The following is an 18,703-nucleotide window of genomic DNA, read 5'->3' as shown; positions in this document are numbered from 1 at the left end:
GCACCGGTGGCTACGAGAGCGGCAGCCGTGGGCGCGAGGCGGGAGCCCAGCGCGGCCGGCCCCCGGCGCTCTCCCCCGCGCCAGGGCCACCCACGGGCCCGGCTGCCCATGCCACTCGTCCCGGCTGTGCGCGAGGGTTGGTGCTGGGCCGAGCTGGCGGGATGCGGCGAGATCCGGCACGAGAGGGCTGGGGCGCGGGAGCGTGGGGCGCCCGAGCCACCCCCTGCGCCCCATATTGCACATCCCAGCCCTTAGCACCAAGGGACGGGAACGTCCCCGAGGCCAGGGCTCCGCGTGGGCTGCTGGGACACACACCCGCTGGCCCCCAGCAGACGGTCCTTGGGGATGGGCAACCCAGGACAACATCCCTGCGGGCAGGGGGGTCCTCGGGGGGGTAGCTGCAGCCGGGCAGGGGCTGGGACGTGGCCGCAGTGGGGCTCGGAGCAGGGCTCCGCGTGGCCGCGGTGCAGCCTGCGCAGCGCGAGAGCCTTTCGGCCGGGGGGGAAGAGGAGCGGGGACGTGCCAGAGCCTCCACACGCTGTAAACAGCCGCCGCAGCAGCAGCAGCAACTCCTCTGCTGGGAGCCAGCGCCGGGCGTTTGTTAGTCGGAAACCAGATGGTGCTCTCCGGATCGCCGGCACTGCCAGCCTGGCYGCGGCCCCGAGTCGGCCACAGGCACTCCCGGGGACCCTGGGGGCTTCAAGGTGTCCAGCGCCCCCCCCCCCCGCCGCCTTGCTGCCTGCCCCGGGCTGGGCCCACCAGGGGTCTGGGATGGACACGGCCGATCGGGGAGGCCGGAGAGGCGGAGGCACATGGAGGCCCCCCGGATGCCAGCTGTCCGGGGGGAGTTCGGTGCAGGGAGCCAGCTGCCTCCTGCCCCACTGCATGCCCCAGTCGGCAGGAGGGTATGTCCCGAAGGGATGGGGCATCCCAGAGAGATGCGGAAGGGGGCCGGCTCCCGCTGGAGGGGATTAGCGGCAGGACGTTAAGGTCCCTTAGGACCCCAGGCACCTCTGCCGGCTGCGCTGTGCCTCAGTTTCCCTGAATCTCCCAGGCCGCCCTGGCAGCATCCCCTCTCCGATAGCAGGGAGGTCCCCAGGGCTGCCAGGACGGAGCAGAGGGGCAGAGAGGCTGGTCCCTGCGTCGGAGACCAACGAGTCCCCCCAGACCGGGCCAGGATGTCGCTGGGGAAGGGATAAACCGGCAGGAGCCACCTCCGCGGCCAGGGAAGGGGAGCGGAGGGGTGTCAGGGGTAGTTCCCTGGCGGGCACCGCACTGGGGACAGRCCAGCAAGCCCCCGGCCCCAGCACGGCCGGCAGCACCCAGGCAGCCGGCTCCTGCCCCGAATCTCTGGCGGTCCTGGGGGGCAGATGCACTGAGGCGACAGGGACAGAGCCATCCCAGCCCTGTGATTTTGGGGGGGCCACAGCAAGCGGATGAACAGACACGTCTCTGTGGGGAGGGGACAGGGGACGGCAGGGGGACACGTCGTCCCCGGCAGCTATGGGGGGGTCCCCTCAGTGTTTACAGAGCTTAAAACCCGCCTAAGCCCCGCAAGGCCACGGCGCACAATAGCGTGTGGACGTGGTGACACCGGCCGTCCCCACACCACCTTGGAAGACAGAGGGCCCTGCCACCCACCGCCAGCACCGGGATTAATTATGATAATGTAGTTCTTTCCCCCTTTGTCACCCTAATGAATGGGCCCCTTTAGGATTTTAAGGCCTTTGTTTGGTGCCTCTTTACTGCGGTATTGTAGGATGGGGACTAGCAGGTGGCAGGTCCCCAAACAGCCCCTTTTGTCTCCTTTGGGGGCTGTTTTGTGGTGGGGCTGGGGGGGGGGGTGCGAGGATGCGGGGAGGGGGGGCTGCCAGGGGACTCCCGGCCGGAGCGGCAGTGGCTCCCCCCCAACACTGCGGGGCTGCAGCTCCGGGCCCCGGAACCCCACGCCGTGCACCCCGGCACCGGGGGGCCCCATGGCTGGAGCTGGGCGCCGGAGCCGCTTGCCCCCACCGTGCCGCGAGCCGCCCGTGCCCCAGCCCGCTCGGTGGGCAGATGCTGGGAGCCACTGTCTGAGCGCCTGCCTTGATCTTTTACTGCCTGGGCAAATCAATTACCCAGCAGAAAAGTCCCTAAATCCCACCATAAAACCCATTTAGCAGCTGACATGGCGCAGCAGCCCCTGGTAGTGCTCGCTGGGCTGCGGGTGAATCTTGCCCGTTCTCGGGATGAAGCTTTTAATGACTTGATGTGGGTCAGGTTATTAATTGCTGCTCGGGAAAGCGGGGCCGTGGCCGTACCCRCATCGCCCCACTCTCCGGCCATGGATAAGGGCTTTCTTGGGGTCCAGGCTATGCTCAGCTCCTCTGGAGACCCCCCTCTGCATCAGCCGCGTCCTGCCCACTCCTGCCCCGGCCTCGTCCCCTGGACACGGGAGCAGCCGGGGATGTGCCGGCCCCAGGGGACAGTGCCGGGCAGAGCGGGGCAAGATGTGGCCGACGCAGAGGGGTGGGGAGGGGGACGAGGCAGGGCGCAGAAGCACTGGATGGTGATGCTGTGCACCGGCGTGGGGCTGGGGTGAGGATGCGGCCGTGCCCGACTTGTCCAGGTGGGGCGAGGGGGTCCGCAGCCCYGGACAGGGCGCGGGATGAGGCTGGGGAGGGTATGGCCAGGCCCTGGGTGCCCGGGGGAGGAGGGGGATTTGGGGGCAACTCTTTGCCCGCAGGTGGAAGAGGGCCATGGCCACCCTCAGCAACAAGCATGGTGCCACCAAGCTGGTGATGAAGGAGCCCTTCTGCCTCCCAGGCAGCTGTGGGGGAGCACCCTTAATGCCCATGGGGACAACAGCGGAGAGGGGACAACGCCAGCATGGGGCCAAGGGACTTGGAGATGGCCGACATCTCCCTGATTGCAGGCTGGGCAGGGAGACACCTTCGAGACACCAGGAGGGCGGGAGACACGGGACGGCTCTGGCGAGAGGCACCACTGGATGCTGGGCACGGGGACCTCCTGCCATCCACAGTGGAGGGGACCCCGGCAGCCCCGGCTGCGTGCTGGGGAGGGGGCGCCATGGCGGGGGCAGATCCTGGCCGGGCACCGCTGGGGGGCTGCAAGCCGGCGAGCAGCGGGGTGGTAAAACGGTGACGAGTAATTGGTGTCCCGGCCGGTCCTTTCATGCTCGACGCCGTTTTATGGGTGAGGAAATTGCTTGTGAGTCAGGAACACAGGAGACAAATTTAGGAAGTGCTCTCTGAATGTGCCGGGGTCAGGCGCCGAGGCCGCGCGCTTGAAACCTGGGTGGCCTCGGCGCTGGCCCCGCRCCCCCCCGGCACCCTGCGCATGGGAACGCAGACCTTTTATCTTATCACCGCTCTTCCGCCCGCCCCGGCGGGGCCTCCCCGCGCGGCCCCCTCCCGGCGCGGCCGGCTGCGCCGCAAGCACAATGCGCGGCGGCGAGCGCGCGCCAGCAGCGCCGGCCCGTGGCGGGCGGCCCTGGGGCGACGGGGTGCGGGGGGCACCCGGGCCAGGCCCCGCTGCTTGGCGYGGGATGGAGACGTGCCGGCGCGAGGTGGAAAGGGAGCGTCGGCAACAGGTCCTGGGGCCAGGAGGGGCCGGACCCCCGTCGCCCTGCGGCCAGGGCACGAGCCGGGCGGCCCCACGGCGATGGGAATGGGGCCAGGGCGCACGGACCCCCGCGGCCGGGGCGCTGCACCTCGCCCCCCCATACCCCGCACGCCTGGGAACGGGTTCCCCCTTTCGCCTGCCTGCGGCGGTTTTTCCCTGGGAGGAAAGGATATGGCCCCGTTAAAGCATGCCCGGACGCGGCTGACGGCTACCTTGAGAGTGCAACCCCCTTCCCCCGGCCACCACCGAATGCACCAAATCAGGCGGTTTTGATGTATTTTTCTTGATCACTGGCCAAGCGCTCTCTCCTGCAAAGCAGCATGTTTCTAATTTTCTGTAGGTTTAACTCCAAATTAATTTGTAAGTGATCTAGGTTTCTTGTTCCCCGAAAGATATCTAATAGTGCCGGGGAGTTCCTGCCAACCGAAACGTCTCAGTGGGGTGAAGGAAAAGCAGTAAAAAGAAACCCAGGAACTGTGACCCCTGGTGGGTATTTAACAAGGTGTCAGGTCGAGGGATTTTCCGAGCGGTCTAAGTGGATGTGACACCGGCCCCACGGGTCGGGCCGGGGCGCAGGAGGGCCAGCGTGCGGGGACGCTCACGCTGCAGCGGCCGTTGCTGCGAGGCCTCATCTGCGCCGGTCCGGGCCCGGGAGGGACTGGGGACGGGGAGGGGTGCTCAGCCCTCCCCACGGGCGCTCGGAGCGGTGCCGGCGTCCGGCCCCTCGGGCCGCGGCTGGCTCCGGGGCGCACGGTCCCGCAGCGGCGTGGCTGAGGGCACATCCGGAGCAGCGCCGGGGGGAGGATGCTGCGCAACGCAGGGGTGTGAGAGGTGGAAAACAGGAGATGAGGAGACACCCGGGGCTGGGGGAGAGCCACCGTCGCGCGTGGGGGGCACACGGTGCAGCGGCACGAGCTGCCGGAGGTGCCCCCGGCGGGGACGGAGGCAGCGCGCTCGCGCCCGGGGAGGGCACGGCGAAGCACTGGCGCCTGCAGAGGAGGCCCCCAGGAGCCGGGGGTCCCCGCTCGCGGCGGGTCGGGGCCACCCGGCGCCCCTGCCGCATGGGAAGCGGGCACGGTTTAATTGGGCGGGCGGCCGCTCGGCAGGGCCGGCTGCTGGCAGGCGGACACAAGCTCTTTTGTCTCCGCTCTCGCTCCCGGCACTGGCTGGGGCTGGCGGGGCCCGGAGCGGTTCAGCCACCGAGAGCCGAGCTCGCCACCGGGGAAAGCAGCCAAACCCACCCCGGCTCCTTGGGCTTAACAGGCCTTCGGCGCACGCGAGGAAGCGCCCAGGTGGCCGCCGAGGCTTCCCAGCTAATTAGGGGTTAGGAAACTTGCAGCAATCCCCAGCAATGAGCCCCGCAGCCCTCCCTGTGCTCCCTTTTCGCCATCGGTGCTGGGGCCAGAGGTGAGACTCCAGCCTGGCCAGCGGCCCGGTCCTGCCCACGGGCTCCCAAGGGCTCCCGGGGTGCCTGGCCACGTCAGCAGGGTGTCCAGGGCACTGGGAATGCGAAGGTATCCGGGCTTGTGCTCTCCAAGGACAGACACCAGGATGGACACGTCCTTCTCCTTTTGCAGGAAAGATCCATCCCCAGCTGTGCAACAGCAGCAGCTTTCTAGCAAGCAGGCGGAGGTGGAGAGCAAGTCTGTGGGGACCACAAGGGTGGGAACACTGCCAACCACAGACCCAGGAGCACTGGCAGGGAGGCCACCGCCACTGGCTCTGGTCGTGGCTTCCCCAGTCTCTCTCGGGACCAGTGGCAGTGCAGGTAAAGGACCTGGGAGTCCTGCTCTTCCAGACCTTCCTCACCAAGGGAGGAATGGGTTTTACAAAGGCACGAAAGGATGTGAGTGTGGGAGAAGGAACGATCCCCAATGATGGGAGATGTCCTGACCATCCCCAGGAGGGAACTGCCTTTTCCTGTAAATCAGCCCCAGCCTCTCGTGTGGCGAGAGCGGGGTTCAGGCCACGGCGTGGGGCAGCCGGGGCATTGAAGCCAGCTGCGGATCAGAGGCAGCTGCAAGCAGAGCGCAGCCAAATCCCTTCTTCCAGGCATCTGACACCAAACACCCCATTTGCAAAAAGGCCCAAGTGGGGAGGAGGCGCTGCTGTTGCTCAATTATCCTGCAAGGGTCCAGGCCCTGGCTCCTTCCCATTGCTGCTGCGAATGGCTTTGGGGACATGGCCAAGCGCTGCGGCCCCGAAGAGCCACCTTCCACCCCGCATTGCTCTACGGGCAATGCCGGGGTGGTCGGGGACCGCTGGCGAGCTGGCCAGCCTGTGCTCCCTGGTGGCACCGTGGTGCTCCCTGCGCAGCCCAGCCCGGCCGCATTTGGGTCCCCACATCTCTAAAACTGTCGCCAGGGGATTCCCAACTTTCTGTTCCTGATCAGCACAGCTGAACGTTTCAAGGGAATCCTGGCCCAGGKGCGAAAACCAGAGGGAAAATTGCTGCCCGGGGCCTTTACAAGGCAGCTGGCCGGGTGTCACCAGCCAGCCATCCCAAACACGTGTGTCCCAGCAATGCCCCAGCACCACCGCCCTCCTGTCCCCACGCTCTGCCAGCATCCCCGCTTGGCGTTTCACAGCCATCCCTTCCAGGTCTGGACCATCTGCAACACGGGGCAGGTGGCAGCACCAGCCGCAGGGCCACCACTGCGCCCAACGCTCCTGGGGTGCCCAGCAGCTCCCGGGGCTGTCAGCCCTCGCCGGAGAGGTTACAGATGACAGCGTTTACCGTATTTCCTGCTTTGGGTGACCTGAATCTCGCTGCAGGGTTAAACTTCCCAACAAAACGATGGAGGAAGATAGGAAAAACAATCACAAGAATTTGTTTCATGCTGCCTGGATCCCTCCCCGCACGCAGCAGTGTTTTTGGACGGCCAATTTATAATCAGCAGTGTGGAATGTTGTAAATTAAATATTTTTAAACAACTTTGCTCTCTCTCTGGTTAAACATTTCAGAGATCGCTCTTTCTTGTCTGTCTCTTGCTGGGTGGTCCCTCCATTCGCCCGTACATCTTCCTCAAACACAATTAACCATTTAGATGTTGCACAAAGGAATAGCTTATGCATACAACACCAGTCGCTCGCTGCTCCGGCAGTGGGGGAGGGAAGCAAATAAGAAGGCAGCTTCTTTTATTTTCTACTAAAAACAAAAACAAGAAAATCCCTTTTTCCTTCCCAAACTATCCCATTTTCCTTGAATTGTAAAGGCACTGATCCAAGCTCATCAGCTGTCCTGAAGTTTAGTCCAACAATCCCCTTGCTTTCCCCCTCCTCTTAAATTCAACATTAGCATTTTAAAAGTCTTAAACATACAAGTTTATTTAGACTCAAGCTCTCTCAAGCTCTTGCTTTCCATATTTATATATACACGTATTTTAACGTATATAAAATGTCTGTCTATAGGGCCTGGAAGGAAGTTCTTGTCTGCCGGCCCGTCTGGGAGGCATAGACTTGTCTGTGGACCTTGGCTCCCTGGAGATGGAGTGAAAATCAACAGGATCCAGAAATCAGTTGCTCAACCCAAACTGAGTGAACCAACGTGGGTCGCCTGCTGTGCAGCCCTTAGGCAGAGGCGCCCAGGTGTTTGCAGCGTGCTGGACCACAGCGAGTGCCACGGGCACCTTCATATCCATGATTCAACCCTGCAGGTCTGCCCAGTGAGGACGGTCCCACGCCCTCCTGGCCAGCAGCCCCCACGTCTCCCTCAAGGCCCCTCTTTGCTCCTGTCTGTATGCTCAAGGTGGCCAACATGGTCCCAACACCCTGAAGCCACACTGAAGGTTGGTCCCAGCTGCTCTGCCCTGGGGCTGGGCCATGCTCTCGCATGGCTAGGAGGGATCACAGCAGCCCCAGGCCAGTGGCCACAGCCAAAAGGCCAAAGTGACCCATCTCTGACTGCTCACTGCCATCTTCAGTGCTTTAAAACTAGTGACCAAAGGCCACAAAAATGACCATGTGTGGCAGGAAGGTAGCGCTGATGGCATCCATGGTGTCCCAGGACTGGTGACACCCACCAGTACCACTCACTACAGTGTGCAACCTGCTGTCCTCATGCAGTCCTCGCCAGCATAGGCGATCCCTCTCCATATGCCAGCCTGGGGCTCAACCTAACCCTGCCCAAAAGCAAGACACTAGCTAGACTGTCCCCAGAGGCTTTGTAGCATCTCTGGAGCCCCTGGCTCTCCCATCCAACCTTCCAAATCTGTCTGAGAGGAAGGTAAAAGCTCTTCACACCCAAATAAGCACAAAGGGAGAGGGAAGGGTGGGAGAAAATCCTCCACTGGTCCTTGCTGGGGAGCCAGGAGATCCAGGGCACAAACCTGTGGCAATGAACACATTCAACCAACAGTCATCACATTCCTCTCCAGCCACCCCCAGGGAGGCCAATAAACCAGTAAGGAGAAACCACCAAGTGAGCTGTGCAGTAAGAGACTGGCGAGTCCTTGTAATGCCCAGATCCAAAGGAGGTTCAGGCAAGTCCAACTGCTAGGACTGCAYACACCATATCAACTTCTCCTAAATTCCCTAGATAATTAGGCAAGAGGAGGGCCTGTGGATCACCTCCTCCTCTGTAGAAGGTCCTACAGCCCTTCTTCAAAACCACAGATTTTAACTGAGTCAAGACGATCTCACTCCATACCATGCAGAAGTTCGCATTGGCAGAGAGCTGGAGACTGGCAGGAGGTGACAGAGGGCAGACTGGGAGAGATGCAGATGCTCCCCCGGTAAGACCTGAGCGCAGTCTCATCCCATTTGACCCTGATCCGAATGCAATGGCTAGTTTTAGTCCGATCAGGTGAAAAAGAAAGAGCAGGCAGACAATGTCCTGGCCACCTCACAGCACTGGTCCAGGCCTATGCTGTTCTGCTTGGTGCCTGGTGCTCCAAAGAAAAACAAGTTAATGAATCAGGGGRAGAAAAACTCTTCCCCCAAGCTTCTGATAGAGCAGCAGGGCCCTCACACTCTAGATCTGATTGCAAGCACTACCTTCACCTGGAGCTGCAATCCCACTTTCTCCAGCCCACCTGAAGATAGGGGATAGGGGACCCAGGCCTGCAGACTTGAGGCCACACAACCCCTCAGCCTGGCACTCTTCTCCCCTTCTGCCCCCAAGTCAAAGATACTCTCCCAAAAGCAAGATCCAAGCTAGGTGCAAAGGGTCTCATATCTCCTTGAACATTGCTGGGGCGGGAAGCCCACTGTCCCCAGTAATGGCTGGCTGTTCTCTTCTCCCTCGTGCGGCTCAAGACCAAGACTGCCAGTGAATGATACCTGGAAGATGGGAGACATCCACTTTGACTGCAGCATTTCCACAGAAGGGATCAAATGAGCTGCTTCTGTCAAAAGGATCAACATACTAACATGAATGGCTGAGGGAGGAGAGCCACAGCTCTTGATATGCATAACTGCCCAACAACTGCTCTCTCCAATGTATCTCACATGTATCTCACAAATGGGCTCAGCTATGAACATACTGGGAAGGACCCCCTTCGCCCTCCTGCTGCAGAGCTGCTGTGTGCCACATCCACCTGTCACAGGAGCTGGTGGAAGGGATCAGGTCAGAAGCCTTGCCTTTGCTTTACCTTGAAGCCTTAGGGCTCCTCAGGCCTCACTAACACAGCAAGGTGCTAGCTAGTGACTGTGCTCTTTTCTATTCTGCAGGCAGAGCAATGGCTGATGGTGCCACTGTCATGGTGCGCTAGGTTTACTGAAAGAYGTTCTCCCTCTGGCTAAGGCAAAGGACACACAGAAGTACAGGCTAGGAGTGAGCACACACTCCAGCTTGGCTCTGCATCCACTCCAACCCACAGCCCCAACAGAGAAAAAACCTTTTAGTAGCTGCAGGCTGGACACAATCTAGTGAAACTCTCAGGAGCCAGAGGGGGCCATCCACCGGGAACTTCCTGGGCATCAGTGTTTTCAGGACAAGCCTGTCGAGAAAGTGCCAGCATCTACATCTACAGAGCTGGGAAGTTCCATCTTTTCAGAGAAATGTTGCCTATAAAGCACTGCCATGGTGCCTAATACCACTGCGATGGGCATGTGTTGTAATGCTCAGTTCCTAGGGTTTGGTAGCACAGCAAGGTGAGGAGACTTCCTTGCAATCAGAGAGATGAACTGTTCCTCAAAGCTGGTGATCAGCAGGTATAGGTAACTTCTGCAGAAAGGCCTGGATGACCTAGGACCAAACAGTCATATCCAAAACTACCTGGGAACAGAACTTTGTCTCCTAGATCACCTCCTAGATCAGATTGTAACACTTAGCACTCAATGTGCAAAGATTCCTGACTCAACCCATCATCTGCTCACCTGATGATGACAGCAGCACAGAGACCAGGTTAGATGAGGAAGGGTTAACCTCCCAGTGCCCGCCTTGGGATTCCTGAAGGCCCTATTATCCCGAATTATTTTTCATAATTACTGCCACACACGTAGACTACATCAAGAGCGAATCTTCACTTTGATAATTTGTGCTGTGAAATCTCACTTTGGGATCTACTTTTATCTCACACCAAACACCTGCAGGTCGTAAAAGGCAAAAAGGAAAAGAAAACGCCTCAAATCCCGGCCAGGTTTTCAAGTGTCAGAGAACACTAAATTAATGCTAAATTCTAACCGACACAGTAAAGCACCCCCCACCCTCTTCTTAAATTAGCTAAACAAAAGGACTAAAGTGAGAAGTTAACATATAATTAAGGCACAAGGAGGTAAAACTGTAGCTATTAAGTGAGGGGATGTTGACTTTTCAGAAGTTAAGATGTATCCTAAAAACAGAGARAGAAGGGCTTTGTGCTTAAGCAAGAGGACCAGGAATCAAACTACCTGTGTCTCTCTCCTGTTGGCTTTGCCATAAACTTTTGGTAAAATGCTAAGCAAGCTCCTTAAGCTCCACTATGCTCTGTTTTTTCACACATAAAATGGATGCTATGCTCACTTACCTCACAGAGATATAAGATTCCTCTCTTTATTAACCTTTGCAAAGCCTCTGTGATCCTTGCATGAAAAAGGGCTCGTACCTTATCAACACGTTTGCACACACACACAAGGTAAAACTTTAACACAAGGCCTGAGCTGAAATGCAGTGCTTCTGTTCTTTCTGCAGCTTGCAAAAGGCCTTGAAGCCAAAATCTCATCCTTAACCATACTTTCCAGTCCAATCTGTTCCTTTAAAGTAGGATTTTTGTTTATGAAACTCAGGGAATGTCTGGATTATAATCTCTCTCCTGTCAAATTAGCTAGGAAATTGTAATTTTCCTCAGGGGACACTAGTGCCYATGAAGCATGCATTTAAAATGTATCACTTTAGTTAATGAAATATCTTTCCAGACAGTTGCTGTAAGCACCTCTGGATGTCAAACTGCCAGGCTCAGATAAATGTCCCGTTGAATCCTACTAGATTCTAATAAACAGCTTTTAGGTAGGAACTTGTGTCCAATTTATAAATGTTAAAGAACAGCTTGTGTTTCAATCCCATCCAGGTGCTTTACAATCCTGGCACAACCACTGACCACAAGGCTGTGCATTTCACATTAGCGCTCTCTACTCATCTCACATATGTATAGTCATCCACGGATCATTTAGCTGTGGGAAGGGACCTCCTGTCTGGGATTAGAAACAGTGGACCTACAAGCACAAGCACCACCAAAATAAGGCAGATAGTATCCACTGTTTATGTTCCGCTTTCCTTCCACGTTCCCTCATCCCTCCAGCCCCCTCACATACTTGCTCTCGGGCAGGATTTCAAAGTAACGGCCCAAATTCAGCCCTAGTGGAAGTGGGCGCCAAACTCCTCAGTTGCATTACAGACTAGCAGAGGCGCAGATTAAACCCTTCTGCACTTTGGGGCAGCACCACGGGAGAGAGAGAGGAGGAGGCGGCGGCGGCGGCTGGTGAAGCTGCAGGGCTGCGAAGATGCCGCCTGCGTTGCCGCTGCGTTTCGCAGCCTGCCTGCCGCGTTGATGAGATGCGTAAGCAGCATCCCGAGCAGCTTCTTCCAGCGCCGGGGACGGCGGCGCGAGACTGCAGGGACTCGGTTTATAACACAGGGAGATCAGCTCAGTCGTTCTTCCGACTGGGCACAATCTGTGTGGTCCCCGCGCTTCGTCCTACTGGAAAAGTACAGTGCGTTCGCTCGGCGCGCAGGAACCGATATTACCCGGCACAAACCCGCGTGCATGTCAATGAGGGGGGAGGGGCTGACGGACACACCGCTCTGTAAATACTTCTTTATTAAGACATAAATATAAAGCTGAACAGGAAAGGAGCAATGACAGGGTAAACTGTGCCAGTACTGATCTGTACGGATGATCTTACGATGCTGAACATCTGGTTCTGCTGCTGGCTTCCATAAAATCGCCTTTAAAACCTACTCGGGTTATATCTCCATCAGCTGTTCAGTGCCCACAATGACTTCATTAACATGTTTGGCTGAAAAGAGAGAGAGAGGGAGGAAAAGAAGAGGAATTGAGTTTTGTAGCCGTGTTTCAGACCTTGCATTTTTCAAATCTGCATCTTTAAAACAAATGAGAAAAGCAGATTTTAGGGAACTCAAACACAGATTTGCTGCCTTTCTTTGGACTCCAGCGTCTCTCAGACAGGATCCCACACACATGGCCAAAGCCTAAACAACTGACCAAACATCAGAAGGTTTGTCTAATGAGAGTTTTCACATGTATGTGTCACTACCAAACAACAAAGGCCCCACGGAAGTCACAGCTGCTGCTGACAGGTGTACACCGACGTCCAGGCAAGGGGCCGTCAACATCCAACACGGCAATCTGACATAAAATTAGTTATCAGCAGTCCAGCCTGGCCCTAAAGACTGCTGTGTGCCCCCAAAGTGCACTGAGCCTTGGGAGGTGAGGGGCTGCTCAGCATCAGGGACGCAGTCACCRAGACTCTCGGCAACCCCAGCTCAACTCTGGCCAAAAGGGGGTTTCTTTTTTAAACCTGACTTCTCCTTCCTGGATACAAAAAATCTAGATGAACTCCCTCCAAAATTGGCCACATGAAGCAAGGCCTCTGAGCGCAGTTATCACCTCTGCAGGGCTGAGGGGTGCAGGGATTCGGAGAACAGCCCACCTCAGACTCCCATGGAGCAGCTCTGTTGGAGGGGCCGTTTTTACAAGGTCACTCCTCTGCCTATTCCCAGGAGCTCTGCACAGCCTCACTGGACGTATTAATGTGCCAGTCCCTGCCCCAGCACTGTTAATACACTGTACTGAAAGAGCCTTCCATTTAAAATGCACAAGCAGCTTGTCAGGGAAGGACTGCAAATAAGGGATCTAAGGCCAAARTAATAAAAACACAAAACTGAAAGACCAGTGCCTAAAAAAGCAAGCATGTGGCCTCAGAATGTGACACAATGCCTCTGTGCTCAAAGTGGGTGTCCTCAGGGTACCGTCAGGGTTAGGCAGGGAATCTAAATCACCCTCTGAGACTTGGACACCTATTCAGGTAGCGTTCAGGTGGTTTGAACCATGCTCCCAGGCTCTCAGTACCTCATTTTTTCCTTCTGTGCATCAGGAATAACAATCAGCTCTCGTATCCAGGGTGTCTGGGATAATCCATCAAGGCCTGTGAGGTGCTCAGATACATTAATGGAGACTGTGTTGTCTCCAACACCTTACACAGCAGTGGGGGTAGATAGCCAAGGATGATGTAAATAACTAGTTGTGTTTTATTTACCCACCTAAAACTCTTCCCCTCAGGGGAGAAGATTTTGCAAGATGGCTGGAAAACAACAAACATGCTACCTTCAGCTACACGTAAAGAAATTCCTGGCAATCCCCAAACTGGCCGGGCCAACACGATGCTTCTCTTTGTTTAGAATTCAAGACATTATCTTTGCACCAGGCAAACCATCACTCCAGAAAAAAGTTTGATTAAAAACAACTCTAGAAACTTCAAGGAGTATTTGCATCGTAGAAAGATAATTTCCAACTACAACCCCAACCCCACAATCATATGGATCCTTTTGACTCCTCAGCCTAGGGGACAGGGTTGGGTTAGCCACATCACTGCCTTTCAGAGACCCTTCCTGAGGACAAAGAATAAGGAGAACAAGGAGTCGCTTCTCACTTTCAGCCTCAGATCGAGTAATTCAATCCTTCACTCAGGGTATTTAGTGACAACTGATAATTAAACCTGGAGCCTCATGCTGATGTCTCAGAACTTGGATCGTGATGTTGGAGCTTGGAGCCCAATCTCTAGCACTTTGGGCAGGATGAGCAGAGGTGGATGTGGTGCTCAGGAAAATGAGGGACTGACTGTACGAGTGCCAGGTGCAAGTGTGATGTAGGTAGCACCACACAACCTCTCCAGCACAGCTCTGCCAATAGCCCCAAGTCCAGCCTTCGGCGTCTTTCTCCTCCCCTCCTGGACCCCACACAGCTTTGCCAAGGTACCTCAAATCCAACCTGCAGCACTTCTTGCTATAACATTCCTCACCCCCAACAACATTCCCAATATATCTCAAACAGGCCCTGTAGCAACTCCTGTGACTCCATTTCTGAACCTCCTCCAAGCAGACTACCTATCATGTTGATTTCTGTGATGTGACTAAGACCCTGGCTAGCATCCAGGGAGAGTAATTACGTTATGCCTCTGCAGATTAAACTTGCCTTCATCTACGCTTATAAAGCACCATGTCAATTTATGGTTCTATATATAGGTTATCTGTAGCAATATTTTTAATATGAAACTTTTTGCTTCGCTTCATACAGCATCCTGCACTGTCCTAAACTTGCAGAGCTGGGATGGGTCCTGTCACATACTTTGTTGTAGAGGTGGTACCAACTATTTGTGTTTTGCACTGACATGCTTATTGCACTTCTGATATCTTGTATTTTACATCTGATGATCTCAAAATACTTTTCAAGAGTGGGTGAATAAGAGCATTCTCATTTTACAGATAGGGAAACTGAGGCAGCAGCAAGTTCAGAGAGCTAAACAGCCTGCCAAAGTTGCACAGGAAACCAGAACACGCATTCCCTGATCTCCCTTTCCTCTGCCTGTTTCATCACCTCCTTGGTCCGTGTGGCCCAGATACTCTGAAGTGGGCACACTCAGCCTGCCCAGCATGTCACTACTACCTCAGAGACTCGCATAAAATCGCCAAACTCATTTCTCCTTGTACAGGCTAAAAGAAAACACATGAATGTGCCTGCCTTAAATCTGCGAGAAAGTTTTTAAGCAATAAAGGGAATGGTTTTGCTAGAAACAAAGCCTGATTCCGCACCCCGAAGGGATGTGATAGGCAGATAAGGATTCACCCTGCTTCGCTCTTTGCTTCCCAAAGCCCTCCTTGCAGCGGGAAGGGAATTCTGACTCCACTGCGTGTGCCAAAGAGAGCTGAGCTGTGGACAGCATTTCATTATCAGCCACGGCTGCCAGTTGCCAGTGGCTCTGGCTGGTACCAGCAAGCTCAGTTCATGCAGAAACTCTGCCTGAAACTCGGGGGGGGGGGGGGTTGGGGAGGAGAGAAAAGTACCTCACATGCTTAGCTGTTCAGCTCCCTTCTCCTTCCCCAGCTCCCCATTAGGGATTTCTTACCAGGCTGCCTTTTATCTGACACTGGCAGGGTTACAGATGCATTCAGCCCACAGAGAGAGAAGAGGGATTAGGGAAAGGACTTTCAGAAAGACTTAGAGTTGGACTCTGCAACCTTAAATCATGTTCAACTAGATCTTCTCAGATTGGGAGCATCTGGTGCTAAGCAAATCCAGAGCTGATCAACACATTCAACCTTCTGATTAGCACTTTGCTACAACTTGCTGACGCAGCCCAGCCTGAAGTCAGCCTGGGTGCTTGAACCGAATGTCCACAGAGATTTTACTGAGCGTAAATCAAAAACCTGTCACGCGTTATATATGCGTTCCTGCTTTGGAAGACATTTGTTTACACATACTGTACACTAGCCCCTTAAAAACATACGCACAACACAAGGAGAGCTAGCGAGCTGGGGAGCAGCACAACTTTTGGTGCTTGGCTAAAAACAAATTGTAATGCAAATAAACAGAGGGGCGGAAATGACTCCACATCCCAGCACAAACCTCACCACCAGAACGGGGGCCRCAGACCGAGCGCTTCCCTCTGCAGCCCAGCACAGCCTTCCTGGCAGGTTCCTGTGAAACTGCTTACAGAAAGGGGATGCCGGAGCATTCCTTTAAAAGCCATGTGAAAGCATCTCCTTGTTGTTTGCTCAATTAGCCCCAGACAGATTGCTGCTGCTGCTGCTGGTGGCAACGCTGGGTTGTAAAGGAGGAGGGGAAGGAGGGGAAAGGGAAAGAAAAAAAAAAGGTTAGGGCCTAGGCCCAGGACCACCACGAAGTTCCAGCCCTCAGGGGCTCCAGAAAACGTTCAGTTTACTCACTCAATTACATACACTGTTTTATAAACCCTTTAAAATAAAATAGAAAACAGTCCCTGGCACAGAATTACTGCTCTATTATACAGCAGTGATGAAAGCCACTGCTGTGTATTTGCTCTCTTTAAAGCAAGAGATAGTTTAACTTAAAAAACGAGGAAGGGGGGAGGGGTGGCTGCAGAAACGCATGCACGAAAACACGCTGTGGGTGGTTCCTACCACATTCACCCAGGACAGAAAGGATCAGAGAGTGGGAGAGAAGAGCAACTTGTCTCTGCAGTGATGGTTGGCCCTAGAAAAGCAGCCAGGTTGTGGGGGGGAAAGGAACTAAAGGGGCTTAAGGGGATGGGAAGCAGCTGAAGCTTGACTTTGGGAGGCTGGAGGGTGTTTTAAATTACATGTAGAGATAAAGAAGGGAAGCAGGTGATGGGGCCTGATTTGTTTGTGTTTACAGAGCAGCGGGGCTTTCCAGCCAAAGCCTGCTCTTTCCCTAGCCACACTTTACTTACGCAATAGCTAGAGATGGAGGGCGACCAAACGTGGCCCCAAAGGCCAAGGAGGGTCTCAGGGATTTCTCCCAAGCGCCTTGTTAACCCCACTGTGCAACAGTCAGCCACACCTGTAGGTCTCAGGGAGCGACGTTCCCCCGTGGGTCGCGTGTCCCGGCTGCTCCGAGAGGTGGGATGTGCAACTCGCCTCCAGRAGCACTAGGAATTGGGCTGGCAATGATTTCAGGCAAATCAGCTCTGGCCTGCAGCTGGGGGCCCCARCCGAGCTTCCAGCCCAAAGAACAAGCAGTCAATACAGATCCCACTCCTCTGGTACGCTGACTCTGAGCAAACACCAATGCTCAGGGCCAACACCTGGTGCAGCGGAGGCTTTTCTGACAGTTCAATCAATATTAACCCCTTCACCCTCAAATCCTTCCAGGGGTATAGACATGTCTTGGGAGTGTAAGGTGAAAGCAACAATGAATTCAGTGCTCAAAGAGAGCTGATTTCAGTGTGGTTTGGACCAGGTGGATTGGAGGGAGTGAAGGAACTGGAAAGAGAGATGTATGGGAAAGTGATCACTAGGGGTTTTAGGAGAAAGTTTAGTCAAGGGAAAGTGAGATCAAGAACTAGGAATGTGCATGAGATAGCAAGTTCCTCTGGGAGAGGGAGACACTCAGAGTCCTGGTAACATGGCAGAGACCTAGCAACCTGTTTAAGAAGGGGACTGGATTATAGCGATCCATGTGCTCCCATGGTGATATCATCACCTCACAGCAAATGCCAGCATGGATCTCAGAAATGTCAGTCTGAAACACTCTATCCACACACTTCCTGCTAAGATGGCAGAGATGCCGTATTTGCCTGGAGACTGCTGCTTGCTGCGTTGGACACAAATGGAGGTCCCTTTCCTTTCTCAAGCRTCCATCAGGGTATTCTTCCTTGCTCTTTCATGTGGCTGAGCTCTAGCAGAGCACAAGTGGTTATTTTCTCTGCGTGGAGCATGTAAAAATATTTCCACAAGGTTAAGAACTGCTGTCTTACGGGTAGATTTTTCACAATCAACATGCTGCGAGTGCGGCAGTTCATTTAACCCATTCATTCAGGAAGCCTGAACTTCCCTGGCCAAGGGACTGATGGTGTGTGCAACTTCCCTGGCAGCAGAGGTGAGGACAAAGTGTTACTGAATGGATATTCTAGGGAAATTTTATGCCACCACTAAGGCCAGAACTCATAAACCATTTTTTTACAATTTGGAGAACAGGCTTATTAGGATCACTTAGAAACATGTCACTGATGCAAAAAAAATGACAACTTTTTAAAAGATGCCTGTTTTAACTGCCAACTAATGTCTTTGTCAGGGACACGCAGCATTTAAACTACTTCAGGGAACAAATCCCATGGACCTCTCAGTTTCACTATGACTTTACACCATTCCTACATCTTCTCCAGCTTATCTTGCGCTCCAGTGCACAATATACATGTGTGCACTGTTTAGTCTGTGTCTGTTCTTTGGGAGCTTTCATAACTCCCATCTGCACTGCAGCATGCTTTCTGATCCCAACTTGTACCATGCTAAGTGCTTTCAGTTCCCGAAGACTTTACCAGGAACTACTCCGTGTCTTACAACAGCAGATGCTGGGCCCTACTTAAATGCAGAGAGAGCATCAGAAAGTCTGTTAGTTCCTTCCTGTCCCCATCCTGCTACATCTTGGCTAGGGTGAAGCACCCTCACAAGCAGTCAACCACTCACATGTGGAGGTTTCCTAAACTGTACCTGCCTTCAGAGGATGCCATTAGAGAAAAATGTGCTGTTTGGACCTCATTAATATAAAACAATCTTACACTGTTTCATTGAGAAGTCCTAGGACTCCAGGCTTGGAACAGGACTTGGAAAATGATCGGAAACAGGAGCTATTCCTTACTGGATATGTGCCTTTTTCTGTTCTTGTGAGAAACCACAGTTTTGGCTACGTGATAAGCCACTGGAAAAAAATCTCAGTTTGCACATGCTCTCAGGAGGGCAGCTAAAAGCCCCGGAGACTCTGTTTGCACAGAGCACTCTTGACCATGGAAGTGCAGGAGAAAAACAGGACTCCCCCCACACTTGTATCCCTGGGCTATGGACCAGTGCAGCACTAGGCACAGAACTGATTCTCTCCTGTGGCCAGAATGATCCTGCCCGGGCACTCAGGCGGTACGGAGAGGGATG

General features: G+C 54.8%; 1 protein-coding gene across 2 annotated transcripts in view; it reads right to left on the bottom strand.

The window, feature by feature from the left end:
• Window positions 1-11,843: 11,843 nt before the first annotated feature.
• Window positions 11,844-18,703, bottom strand: part of EIF2B3 (eukaryotic translation initiation factor 2B subunit gamma) — a 103,148-nt gene continuing 96,288 nt past the window's right edge. For both annotated transcript variants that reach the window (XM_026086683.1, XM_026086684.1), the window contains one exon: window positions 11,844-12,060. In XM_026086683.1, coding sequence (XP_025942468.1) covers window positions 12,008-12,060 — 53 coding nt within the window. In that variant the 3' untranslated portion in view covers window positions 11,844-12,007. The remainder of the gene's footprint in view (window positions 12,061-18,703) is intronic.

This window comes from Apteryx rowi, unplaced genomic scaffold (genome assembly GCF_003343035.1).
Source record: "Apteryx rowi isolate R43461 unplaced genomic scaffold, aptRow1 scaffold_7, whole genome shotgun sequence".
Lineage (NCBI taxonomy): Eukaryota > Metazoa > Chordata > Aves > Apterygiformes > Apterygidae > Apteryx > Apteryx rowi.
The sequence above is the reverse complement of the archived record's forward strand: the minus strand, read 5'-3'. Positions and strand labels throughout refer to the sequence as shown.